The 13,905-nt window shown below is 35.4% G+C and overlaps 1 protein-coding gene across 1 annotated transcript in view; it reads left to right on the top strand.

Moving 5' to 3' along the window:
- Nucleotides 1-13,905, top strand: part of ARHGAP42 (Rho GTPase activating protein 42) — a 252,004-nt gene that overhangs the window by 144,236 nt on the left and 93,863 nt on the right. Inside the window, exon 4 of the mRNA XM_019741698.2 lies at nt 3,852-3,923. Coding sequence (XP_019597257.1) covers nt 3,852-3,923 — 72 coding nt within the window. The remainder of the gene's footprint in view (nt 1-3,851; nt 3,924-13,905) is intronic.

Below are 13,905 nucleotides of genomic sequence, written 5' to 3'. Positions count from 1 at the left end.
TCACATTCTTAATACATTCCAGATGATTTTTAGATTTAGAAAGTCATTACTCATATAAAATTGACTTTAATCTCAATATTGCAAAGAGCTTTGCATAGTACTTGGGACAATGTAAACCTTCAATAAATCTTATGTATTGTTATCTGTCACTCTTGGATGTTTTTCTCCCCCTTGCTCATTTTTTCTGTTTATTACCTCTAGAAAATTATTATTATTATTATTATTATTATTATTGAATTCTTTCAGTTTCATGTTAATATAATAAGAGGAAGGAGAAGAAAGCAAAAATCGAACAAATACAAAAACAAAAGAGAAAATGAAGAAATAGAGCTAGGAAATAATACTTGTTTTTAATGATCACATTTGACCTATCTCCTCAGGTTTTGTTTTATTCCCAGGTCATATTTAGATAACAGCAACATAAGGGTTTTGACAAAAATTTAAACTATTGCATGTGAATGTGGGTACCAGTGTCTTAATATATGGATCCATGTATCCATTCCTTTTCCTAATCCTTTCCCATCCCAATAAAAAACATTTCATTCCTATTAATTAATTCTGCCCTTTTGAGGTGGGATATTCTGCCAGAGTAGTTCTTTGAGCCTTCCCATGGCATCAAACGCAATAGTTCCAACGTGAAATTGTCTTACATCCTTCTTCACCAAACATACTCCCTACCGTATTTTTTACCCTAGTTCTTAATGTGATGCCTCAGTGCCAGTGCCTGAGGCAGAAACCTTATGTCACTTTTGATTCCTCTCCTTCTGGGTCCTTTTTTATGTTCTCCCAAAAAACTGTCTCTTCAGTTCCCTGCTACCCATCTGCCAATTCTTCTGGCATATTTTGTCGTCATGTCTTCATTTTCAAAATATCCCACATATTATACTGCCTTCCTAGAACAAGTTTTTGTAACATTAAAAAGACTCCTCTGTTTCGAAGCCAACAGTCATTCTATGTTCGGGCTGCTTTGCCTAGATTATGTGTATAATTCAGCTTTTCCTTACTTATTCCACTTGAGTTTCCTACTAATACTGTATACTCTTTTCTCCAATTAGATAATGTTCATATTAGTTAATAATGATAATAATAATAATAATAGTAATATATTGTTCTATGGAGTCTCTGTGCCAGAACTGTCCGTCATGCTTCACATTCATTCTGCTAATCCCATTTTTAAAAAGTTAAATGAGGACCTGTAACATGATCAGTATAGTTGCAGTCGTGATTGATTCTCAATGAGAGGATTTCTGCGCTCCACTCCCCTTTCTCATGTTCCATGCTCAGTTCTACCCTCTGCTACCCTCTTGCCTTTAGCCACGGTATTCCCTTTTCTGAGAATATCTTTTCTCTTCGGTGTATCCAATTCATCTCCACTACCCAAATACTACCTCAACTCATTTAGTTCTCATGGAGCTTTCCTGTTGTTAAAATCCTAATGTGTTTGTAAGGAGTTTGGCATAGTTTATCATGTAACTTCTCAATGTAATCAGTTTTGTCTTTTCACTTTTTCCAACATTTTTACTGGTGCTTTATGAGTTTCAAATATTTGTTGAATAAACACATTTCCCCCCTTCCCAATTAGATATTAAATTTCTGGAAGGTGATAGCCCATGCCTTAATTTTTCCCCTTCCCCACAGATCTCAGCAGTGTGCTTGGCACGTGTATTAATACCTAGTAATTACACGTGGCAGAGTTAAGAGCGTCTCTCTTGGGGGACTTTCATGGGAAAATCCCTCCTCATAATGTGCATGTAGATGCACTTCAACCAAAGAGCAACACAGTAGATTCAGACATATTATAGAAATGTATTAAGTAGGTAAACACAGATTGAGATCCATTATCTATGTTTATTTGGAGATATGAACAACTATAGATTTTGGGCACTTACTGTATGTAAGGCACTGAGCTAAGTGTTTTTATTCATTATCTTAATTCTTAGAACCAAGTTGTTGGGTAGATGATGTAACTGATGCTCAGCATGGTTAAAGAGCAGCTTGTACGCCACAGAACACTGTTTCAACCCAGGTCTTTTTTATTTTAAATGTGTGTACTTAAGCGCTATACTGCGCACCATCTTATTAAGCCTCATTGTTGGGGTTTTCACCACTGGAGAACTCTCCCTGTTTAAGTTCACTAACTTTAAATACATTAGATCATATTTGTTTCCAGCATAAACATTCAGTAAATGTTAGCCTTTATTTTTGCTATTTTTCCAAATTACACTGAAGTGTTCCTGACGCGGTCTTTCCTCTTATGTAAATTTAACTTGAAAGGCAGCATCAGCTATTTATTATATCTGTAAAATCTGGATATTTATGTGTGTGGTTATGTGTTTTCGGGCTTTCGTGAGGGCAAAGACGATTTAGAGAGTGAGCATGAAAAGTGAGCTATTTTGCTACTGTTTCCAATCATCTCTGTAGTAAAAGGCCTGCACAGTGTATCTAGAGGGATGCCTGTCCAGGCTCACAAATGGGAACAAGGTGATGGATGTCATAGGTATCAAGACCTCTCAGTGTCTTGGAAAGAATCGTGAATATGGATCTACTTTGTAGGTTTTCACAACACAGGATTTTACGTCCTGTTTTTAAGATCCATCATCTCCTTTTTCTGCTAATTGGAGAATGACTGAATCATGGAAGGCATTAACACTCTAGTTTTTTATTTTTACGTATGGAATTCAAGAAATGGAACTTGACTAGAAAATAACTAGTGAAAATAAGTGAAAGTAAAACCCTTTATTAAAATTTTGATGTAGTTTCAGACTTACAGAAAACTTACAAGAATAATATAAGGAACTCCTATATAGACCATTTAACCTCTTTTAAAATAGAGTAATATATTTTAAACATAGGTTTTCCTTCATTTTAGCATTTGCTAATTATATATGATCACGCTAACACAATGGTAGAATCAATTACAAATTTTTTTAACTGGGCCTACTTTTATCCCTCAAGCTTTATTGAGATATAATTCACATATGATGTTGTGTAAGTTTAAGGTGTACGACATGTTGATTTAATACATTATGTATTGCAAAACGATTACCCCCATGGCATTGGCTAATACCTCCATCCTGTCACATAATTACCACTTATTTTTGTGGTGAGAAAATTTAAGATCCTATGTTTAATTTTAATGCTTTCTAAAGGATTTTTTAAATCAAGATTTCCTTCCAGCATAATGTTACCCTTAGCAATGTCTGTCCCCTTGCATGCAGTCCCTGGCCCCGTACTTAGAACCCTCTTAAATATTTTTACAGATGCTTAGTAAAAGATTCATGTGTTTTAAAATTTTAAGTAAATCCCAGTTTGGAGTTGGGCTGAAATACTATTCATTGAAAAGAAATCAGATACTATTTTAGTAGGTCTGGAAATATGAGAACATTAAGGCAAATCCCAAATGTAAGGGTTCTAATTAAATAGGGGAAAAAATGAGCCCGATTTTACTTTGCAGCTGTAGAATTGCAACATTCTAGTGGCAAAATGGAAGAGCTTTTATATAGTTCTATTTTAAAATGATGCTTGAACTAACTACATTAAAACAGTGTAATTGAACGTATTTGTAAATTTAATATCCGATATGCTATTTCTTAGTTATATCTTTGAATATTTAAATTTCTTATTCTAACTAAGATCTTACCACATGTACTTGTTTTCAGATTATTCACACTTAGGATCAAGTGACATAATTTGTGAGAACAACTTAATTATAAAGTAGAAAAAGACTGTACAAAATGCGAGATATTTTTATTTCATTTATAGAAGCAAACAAGAGAACAAAAGCTGTTTCCTTTTTTCAATATTTGCGTGAAATTATACAGAATATAATGTATTTCCATTTTTCATTTCAGATTCAAAACGCTAACGATGTGTTAATTGCACCACTTGAGAAATTTCGAAAAGAACAGATAGGTGCAGCAAAAGTAAGTGTTACATTTTATTATTCTCTAGGTATTCTCTTGATAATTAAAGATGACATAATTTTAGATGTTAACATTTTTGAAATTAGAATGACCTTTTAAAAAATTCTGCACGTCATTTATAACTTTTGCACAGAGCCTATTACAAAGACTGGAATTCTTTTAAACATAAAATAATTTATACTTCTACTGAATACAGAAAAAGTCACCATGTTATAAGTGAGCTCCTCCTATCCCAACAATTGTAGGAAGTTAACTATTTTAAAGGGTGTGAAATTATGGTAAAATTATGAGCTTTGTTCCTAATACCTATAAAATAAAAATAAGGCACAGGGTATATTGAAGGTTTAGGTAGTAATTAGAACTTTTATTATTTTTTGCATTTTTACGTTATTAATAAAAACTTGTTTGTGGAAAAACCTTACAGAATGTTTGTCAAGACTTTGCATTAATATTTGATTACGTACCAATTAAAATTTCCCTGAGCCTAATATTTTCTGAAATTTACTTGCATCCTCTTTCTTAGTACTGCCTTTTAACTACCTGCACAACATTATGTAAGCACATAAAATTTAGGATTTCCAAATCAAAACTCATCATCTTCCATCCGTTCTGTTTTGGTTTTCCATTTAGTCAATGGCATACCCCACCCCTGTTCGAGTGGTGTTACCCATCATTCTGCAGAATTATTTTTCCTCCTTCGCTGATGTCTGAAATACTGAAAATAGTTTACTACTTGGTCTCCACACTCTCATCCTAATCCCAAAACTGTTCACACAATTTTCCCGTCTTTGATTATCATCAGTGGCAAAAGCTTCATTGGTTCTCCTTGGGAGAGACAGTGTAATCCTGATGATGAAAGCTTTCCACCATGTGGCCATTTCCTACATTTCAATGTACCTCCCTCATGAGGCACAATTGTCTGCTCATCAGACTCTGTATATACCCTGACTCTATCCATGGCGTGGCCCAGACTTTTCCCTCCCTCTAGAATATTTCTTACCCTTCACTTGTTGAAGTCTTGCTCGGTCTCCATGGCGTATATCCCACCAAAAAGAAACCTTCCTTATATAGGCCTTTCCTCATACATTTGTTCCCTCTCCAGAATTGATTTTTTTTTTCTTCTCTCAAAATCAAGTCGTCCTTATGCTTATTTCCTGTACAAAGCTATCACACTCTGCTTTGAATTAATTTTGTGTACATTTCTTCATAAATATGAGCAATTATTAAGTTAGAGACTAAGCCAGGATCATCTTTGTGTTAATTAATTCAGCAAATATTTATCAGTGTCACGATGGCCTACTTGTGGCAATCGTGGTGTTTAAGATGAAAAGATACAAGTATAAATAAGACAGACATACTTCCTGCACGTGTGTCCCTTACTATCTTTTGTGGAGAACAGACAGCAAAGCAAGTACAAATGCACTGAGAATATTGATGCAAAAAGTGCAGGATGCTTCAAGAGAGTATAATTAACGGAACTGGCTTTGTCCTGAGAACCATGAAACACCTTCTCGAGGAGGTATTGTTTCAACAGAGAAATAAATGATGAGAAAGAAATAGCTGGATATTATAAGGGTGGCAAGTAAAGGATCTTCCATACATTCCCAAAGAAGGAACAGAGCGGGTGTGAATAAAGGCCTTGAAGAAGGAAAGAGCCCGGCATTTTAAAGGAAAAAGATCTAATGTGTTTGGAATATAGAGGACCGTGATGATGAAGGACACGTGTACAGGTTTATTAATGGTTTACGGTATTTTTATTCCTTATTCTAAGGGGGCTGATAAGCCAAAGAAAAGTTGTAGGTAGAGGAGTGATACTATTTGCTTTTTAAAGTATCGCTGTAGTTGCATGTCATACATGGATTGGAGGAGGCTAGGCTGCTTTCACGAAAACCAGTTTGGGGGTTATAGGATCATGGCTTTAGATTCAGAAGGTGATGGTGGCTATGAAGACAAAGGGGTGTATTTTGGAGGTAAAATGGAAAGAAGTAGGAAATGGGTTTAATACTGGGAAGCGAGGAACAGGACATTTCAGAGATGACTTCCCGGGTTCTGGATTGCATAATTGGGTGTTTTTGGAGCCGCTTCGTGCGATAGGCAACAATGTATGTTTGGATGGCAAAGATGGTGAGTTTAGCTTTTAGGCATAATGAATTTGAGGTTCTTCCAAAACACTCAAGTGGAGATGTTGAGTTGGCAGGTGAGTAATCAGATCTGAATTTAAAAGTACGCCTTTGTACTCTGTACTTTGGAGATTATTGTTCTCTGGTTGGTAATGAAAATTCTGGGGCAGTATATTAGATCCTGCTGGGAAAGAGTAGAGTGAGAAGAGGACCTAGGTCCTATGTAATCTGAGAACTCTCAACATTTAATGTTTGGGGAGAGAAAAACCAGACAGGTAAAGAGACTGAGAAGGGAGGGGCAGAAGAAGAAAGAAAGAAACAAGAGTGTGGTATTCCGGAGCAAGGAAGAGGCTTTTCAAGAATCAAAATAGCTGAATTTTATTGGCATCTATATTGTAGGGGTTTTCACTATTACATCTATAACCTAATTAAATCCTCAAGACATCCTGTGAGATGAATACCTGCTTTACGATGAGGAAAATGATGAGCGAGCGGCACCAGATTACAGAGCTGGGAAGTCATGCTGTGGAGCTAAAGTCATGCTATTTTACTTCACAGCCTTGATTACAATATTTCACTTCATCAAAGATATTTTTATAAAATTAGAGAGCTTTGTGAAAAATTTTTTCTCTAGTAAAGGAGATTCCAAGTTTTCTGGCCCATCTAAATAGTAAATTTCACCTCTGTGTGGATTATTCTTATTTGAAGGTTTAGATTAGCTACAGTTGCAGTAGTATGAGCAACCATACCCATTCATTTTATTTTTTAAACATCTCAATTGCTGGACAGACCAACTGAGAGCATACCACAGTATACTATGCCTTGGCCTGCTTGTTGGGAGGTTAAACTGTGGCCAAATGAATTCAAATGAAATCTGAGCATAAAGACTATTGCACTTGGTGTTTTGGTGGTGATGATTCTGTGTATTTTATCTGCCTGATACTCTAATTACTAAATTGTTTCTAAGCTGCTAAGTCATTCTTATTTAGTAAAGTTCATAAAAAACAGGCGTTCTCTTCTGAAATATACATATGGGTCAGTTTTCTTTTGTTACTGCAGAAACGTCTTGATAGGAATAAAAATTCTTTGTTCCACTGCTTTACTCCTTGTGTTACTTAGGCATTTTCTTACTTGGTAAATAAAGTTAATTCTACAAATGACACGCTGCTGCTTTTCACAGTCTTTATAGGAGCGATTTCCCACAAGCGTGTTCAGGCTGAAGAGCCAGCTGGAAGGCAGGCGTGTCTATTAAGTGTAGAATCTTCCACTGCAGTCAGCAGCCCCCTTAGACTGGTCCAAGTGGAAAATGCTGAGTCAAAGTGGCCCTCTCCTCAGAAGCAGATGATCGTATTTAACTGGAGTGGATAAAGTCCATGGACCACAAACATTTCCTTTGTAGTGTATTCTAGGGAGCTTTGAGACACCTGATACTTGGCTGTGCAATGGGAGGCCCTGAGTGAGTTACAGTTGTGGGGAAAAGCAGTGTGCATCTGTGAGAGGCATCAGGAAACGTTAATGATGAGGGCAGTGAACCCAAGGGCATAGGAGATGGGTCCTGCTTTTTGAATAGATGGGTCCTGCTTTTCAAGATTAGAAGAATTATCTATAAACAGTTGTCAAGAATGTATTTATTTAAAGGTTCTTAGCCCAATATATATGCAACACGGAATTGTGTTGCAGACCTGGCATATTATATGTGTCAGAATGTAGAATTGAATGTTTGGTTTCTTTAATTCGTCTCCTAATACACTGCCGATTTAAATTCTAGACATGAGTGGAAGTAGGTATTCAGAATTATTAATGTCAACTAGAATTTCCAAAATATAAATATAGAGAGAGTAGCATTATTGAGCAAGATGAATTATCACTTGTTTCCACAGTTTTGTATAAATTGACAATTACATTTCATTGATCATGTTGGAAATCTCCTGCTTGCCCCCAGAGAGAATCAGTTATAAGTCATATCTGCACTTTCCACACTTGTTCCTACATAAACTGTTGGACTCCAAAATATAGGTAGAACTCCATATCTGATTTCCCAATCAAACACAAATATATTGTGGGGAAATTATGTGTGTGTGTGTTGTGTGTGTGTGTGTGTGTGTGTGTGTGTGTGTCTGAAAATATATACATACTAGACTATTAGATATTTTAAGAGATAGAACTGATTTTTAGGAGGCTAAGGACTCATTTTCCACATATAAACAGACTGAGGAGGTATTTGGTGGCACAGGGAGGGCTAGAATGCAATTCTTCAGACAGTGTTGATGTAAAAACATCAAGCCTATAAAGAATTTTTTTATGAATCTATTTGAGCCAAACTGATGACATGCTGGGAAGCAAGATCTCCCATCTCCCCAAAATGACAGTGTGTAGTTTCTTTTATGCATTTGGAATTGAGGGAATGTAAGGAAGATCACATAAATATGGGAGAAAGCAAGGCAGGGAAATCTCTATGATTGGACTACAGTATAGTTAACGAGATTATGTACTCTCTTGAGGGTGGTTACACTTTGGAGGGGCTGAAAAAAGAAGCATTACAAAGGTGTGTTAACCTTGATGTACAAAAACAATGGATGGGGCTTTCTTAAGACAAAGGTTACCTTTTTATAGGCCAGGGGTATGACTGCCCACCATGACCAGCCCAGTGACGTAGTTATGATCGGATCACCCTCTGAGGTTACTTTCGGTCAGATTTATTATAGAGCCCCTTTTTTATCGACAGCACCAGGATTTCATCTCCTCCAGGCTGCATTTTAGAATAATCTTTATGAGATTTTATTTTCTTTACATTTCACAAACTAATAATTTAGTGTGAAATACCTTAATTATAAAAATGTTTCAAATATGTGCAAATTTGCCCACTTTGAATCAAATGTAATTAATATATTTCTCTTGATTTAAAAATTCCCAGCCCATAGTAGGCACTTAATACTGACTGGTTTCATTAGAGTTGAAAGAGACTTGAGAAATACTGCCCACAAAAGTTAAAAGATACATTTTTATTTCTGTGGGAAATGTTTTCAAGACTGGTTTTCATTTTTAATTAGATCTTGATAGAAATATGAACGTTCCTCTGTGGTTTTAATTCAAAAATAATATACTATTAGTCATTTCAAAATAGAACTTGTTTTTCGTGTTTTTTTCCCACATTGATTTCATATTGAAGACTGTAATGGAACCTGATAATTCTTGTCTCTTTGTCTGTAGTAGATTTGGTTCTGTCTCTGAACATTTATTATTTTTAAACATTCCTTGTCATGTTATTATTTTAGCACTCAGCATCTAAAAAAAAAAAATGTATGGAGAATTGTCATGATTCATTCCTGTTATAGCCTTAGCTTTCCTTCATGTGAAAAATGTCTGCACTGTAATTTGTTGTCTCAAATATTCAAGTGGCTTACAGAATCTAGGATTACAGATGTTTTACTTATTCCAAATGGTAAAGTTTTTGCCACTGGACAGAGCTTTTCATCTAATTTAATGGATAATACTTTGGACTGATAACAATCCGAAATAACATGGTTTACAGGATCAGAGTGTGGATTTAGGGCATCTTGCTTTTCCTCCTGTTGTCAACAGGTTTTACAGAGAATAGTCAGGATTGGTTTTTCATGTCCTGCTGGTGGCCACTGAGTGTCTGTCTCCTGGATAGATGTTCTCTGGCAAGAACTATTTGGGAATGAATTCTCTGGGCAAACTATAAACCATTTAACAGTGGTTTTGAAACTACTTACAATTCTCTTTATTGCACCTCTTATCAGTGAAACCTTTGTGTTACATAGGGGTATAGAATTACCAATTTTTGTTCTTTGATTTTTTTTTTCTTAATATTACCCTTTATAATACTTAAACAGGTACTGCCCTAAGCACTTTACATGTAAACTCATTTAATTCTCACAACCAACCTATTAGATAAGAAAATTGTTCAAAACTCATTTTATACACAAAGAAACGGAGGTGCAGAGAAGTTATATAAATGGGCTGAGGTCATGTAACTAGTAAGGAGTAGAGTCAGATTTTAAGTGGAAATGAGATAAAGCCTATATGGTGCTTGAGTAGCACCACCAGATGTTTGATGCTCAAGTAATAGTAATTCTTTTTTTTATTCTCAAAGAAGGAAAATTGTCTGATTAGCTCATTTGGCGAGCCAGGGTAGTGTCTTATTTAACAGCAAGTTCTATAGAGTCATACAAACTTGAGATAAAAATCTGGTGCTTAATACTTACAGGAAATGTGAACTTGGGTAAATTATCTCTTTAAAGCCTTTGTTTCCCCATCTGAAAAGTGAAGAAAATAATAGGTTATAGGATTCCCATGATGGCATAATTTAACATTTCCTATAAATTGCTTAGCATGATCTCTTCCATATAGTAAGCACTAAGATGTTAGTTGCTTTTATTTTGTAATTAATAATGATTATTGCTATTATGTACTTTGTTAGCCAGTAGTAACCGAAGTATTGCAGTAAAACTAAGGTCATTGTTCACGTAGGTTAGTTTGCCTTGTTTTGTTTCATGGGCAGAGAGAGGCAAATCAATCAAAGTTGACTGTTAAATACTGATAAAGTGTGGGTCACAGGACGACAAAGCAAGAGGGCCTTAGATGGACATTACTTGTAATTAATAACACTATACAATTTATGGACCACGATTACTTGTAACAACAGTCTTCATCATTTTCAGATGACTAGCCTAAGACCCAGAAAGGTCAAATAGCATTGCCCACAACCCACTCGTGCCCCTGTGCTTTAGCTGGGACTCAAATCCATGCCTTCTGGCACCTAAGTCAGTAATTTTGGCACCATGCCACACCTGCCCCCATCGTGCTCATTTAAACCCTTCATTTAAACCCTTTTGTATGGTGTGTTATCACCATCCTCACAACATCCTTATGGGGTGAGTATCAGCCCTAGTGGACCCTATTGCCATTCCACTCAGTAGTAGTCTCTGTACTTGACAGGTGGCACCATTCAGTGTCTTTTCGCATTTCAAAAATTGCCAAGGTATCATGTTTTTGTGTCCATTTCAGAGCTTGCCTATCAGAGAAAAAGCCGGGTGTCCTGTAGAGTTAGAATTCTAGATAGGGACATGACCCGAAAGTCATTCTGCTAAATAATTTAGGTCAATATAATGTGTTCAGTGTGTATGTGTGTTACATACATATATAGGTTATTCTAACTACTAAATGGCTGCTGTGTGCTCAGATAGGAGGATAATAAGCTCTTGTGTTCTAACTTGATTATAATAAATTGTAGATAAGATTATCACTATTTACCCTCCCAATTATTCTTATGTTGATATCTGAAGACCAATAATTAGGAAACATTTTAAGTTTCCCCACAACCTGTATTTTTACAAAAGATCCTTATGCTAATTTTTTAGGTCAAATACACAGTTTTAAAAAGATTAATGCAATTTACAATGTGCCATACATAAATATTAATTGATAAAATGCAGTGTAGTCTCAGTATTGTCATTGATGAAATCAGTACCAAGAGATCTTGAGAGTGAAACCTCGCTATACACTAAGACTTTTTTTCGTTTTTCAGTGGTCAGCCTTCTTGGATGAGAATCAAACCTTTTCCCTCAGAATGAAGTCTTTTCTGTAGCAAATCCAGTTACTTAGAGTTAACCTGGTGGAAGGAGATACTCCAATTAACTGATGAAAATTTTCTAGGTCTCTTTTTTTCAATATGGACAACAGCGAGGCATTCGGAAGCTCCACTTGGAGCATGTCCACGCAACAAATTTTCCCATGTGAACTTTGTATCTTCTCTAGGAAACAAGGTGGTTTCCTTGATTGAAGAGTTAGTGATTCTGTTCCTTGATACATTCTTTCCTCTACCACATCTACTGGCTGCCCTACTGAGAATTGGCTACATGATAGTTTATGCTTCTAAATGCGTTTCATGATATGTACTTTGGCACTGTGCACTGCTATATACGTTGCTATTTTTACTAACATCTTCTTTGTTCAAGGTTACGGTCTTTCCTGTGGTCCTACTAGTGGTTGGGAATCTATTAGTGATTTTTGTTTTTCAAATTTAAATGTCTAGAAATGTTCTATAATAAATACTTAGGAGACTTCATATTGATTTCTGTGGAAAGCTCAAACAAGAACACAATAAAATTGGATACATTTTATTTCACATTTACATTTTAGTATTCAAAGCAAGTTGCAGATACATACAGGAGTACATTTCAAGCATCAGGAATAGGTGGGTTTGTAAAACGCATCATTTGATGTTATGTTAACCGTGGAGCTCTGATAAAATAGCTACTGTCAGTGAATGCGCCATATTGTAATAGTTGCTTGTTTGTTGAGAAAACATGCAAAAATATGGTTTATTATCAGGGTGATCTAGGAAAGAAGAAGGATTTTCCAGATCATTTTTATAGAATACTAATTTTTGCACCTTATAATCTATTCTTTGAGGTTGTTGAAAATGAATTATGCCAACATTTGAATTTTAATGGAGTTTTATTAGGCTGTTCCTATTGCTTTCACCTATATTTTATGTGTATCAAATTTGAATTAAGACATTGTAATACACAGTAAAGTAAGTGGAAACCCTATAAAGAATCAGTATTTAGGAAATATACAGATTTAAAAACTAAATTATGAAGAACTTCAGACTACTTTCCCTATAAAATTAACTAAAACTTTTTGTTACATCTGAAATACACAAATGTTCTAATCCATAGAAACAAACAAACAAACAAACAAACAAGCAAACATGTATGGAGCACCCAATATCAAAAGTTGCCAGGGTCAGTATTTGTCAGGAAGGGTCTGCATTTGCTGAACATCCCTGTTACATTTAGTTATTCTTGCTATGACATTGTTTAAACTTACCAAACTCTTGTTTTTCTATAAACAGCTTCAATTTTTCATTGTTCTTGTTAAAAGTTAGCAGTGAAAACAACATGTAGCCCCAGGTGTATGGTTGCTACAACAAACTGACCTGGCTTGGTTGGTTTGCCTGACCAGGACAGGCAAACTGTAGGCCAAGTCTAGCCAGCTGCCTGCTTTGGTGTGGCCCATGAACTGGGAATGGGTTTTCCATTTTTAAACGGTTTAACAAATTAAAAGTAGAATAATATTTTGTGACATATAAAAATTATGTGATACTCAGATTTTAGTACCTGTAAATAAAGTTTTATTAGAACACAACATCGCTCACATACGTATATGTTTTCTATGGCAGCGCTCATATTACAACAGCAGAGTTGGGTAGTTGTATTGGAGACCACGTGGCCCACAAAGCATAAAATATTTAGAATCTGACCCTTGCAGAAAACATTTTGCAAACCCCTGGTCTAAGGCCTGAACAAATTTAACTTTTCACCTCCTGCAGTCTTGTACGTATTCATGCAAAGGGGACCTTTTCTGATATTACAGATAATAATGTGAGTTTGATTGTACTTCCTATATTGCAAAACCACAGAATTTATAATAAGATTAAGTTGGGCATGATCTTGAACAGATTAGTAGCTGAAAGTCATATTTGTAACATAAACACCCCAATTTTTTATTTCAGGTTTATTTATCTCCATGGACATCTTTTACTCTTGAAGCCAAATACTATTCTCAGGTTAGGGCAGTGGTTTTGCATACAAGCAATATAGAAGATGAAGAATCCTTTTTACCTCTTCTGTAGAATGTATTTCAGTATTTAAGAGAAGGCCAAATAAAAACCACTTTAGAATTGCATGCTTTTGTTAGGGTTCAAATCACAACATGTACTGCTAAATATAGTGGACAACCCAACAGTGTTTGTTACTTTAAGTAAGAATGTGGGATATCTCATCACATATTTAACTTTCTTTTGTCTGTGTGCACCATTTCTACACTATAAA

Source organism: Rhinolophus sinicus, linkage group LG06, assembly GCF_036562045.2.
Source record: "Rhinolophus sinicus isolate RSC01 linkage group LG06, ASM3656204v1, whole genome shotgun sequence".
In the NCBI taxonomy this organism is placed as follows: Eukaryota; Metazoa; Chordata; class Mammalia; order Chiroptera; family Rhinolophidae; genus Rhinolophus; species Rhinolophus sinicus.
Note: the sequence above shows the minus strand (reverse complement) of the source record. Positions and strands in the feature narration are given on the sequence as shown.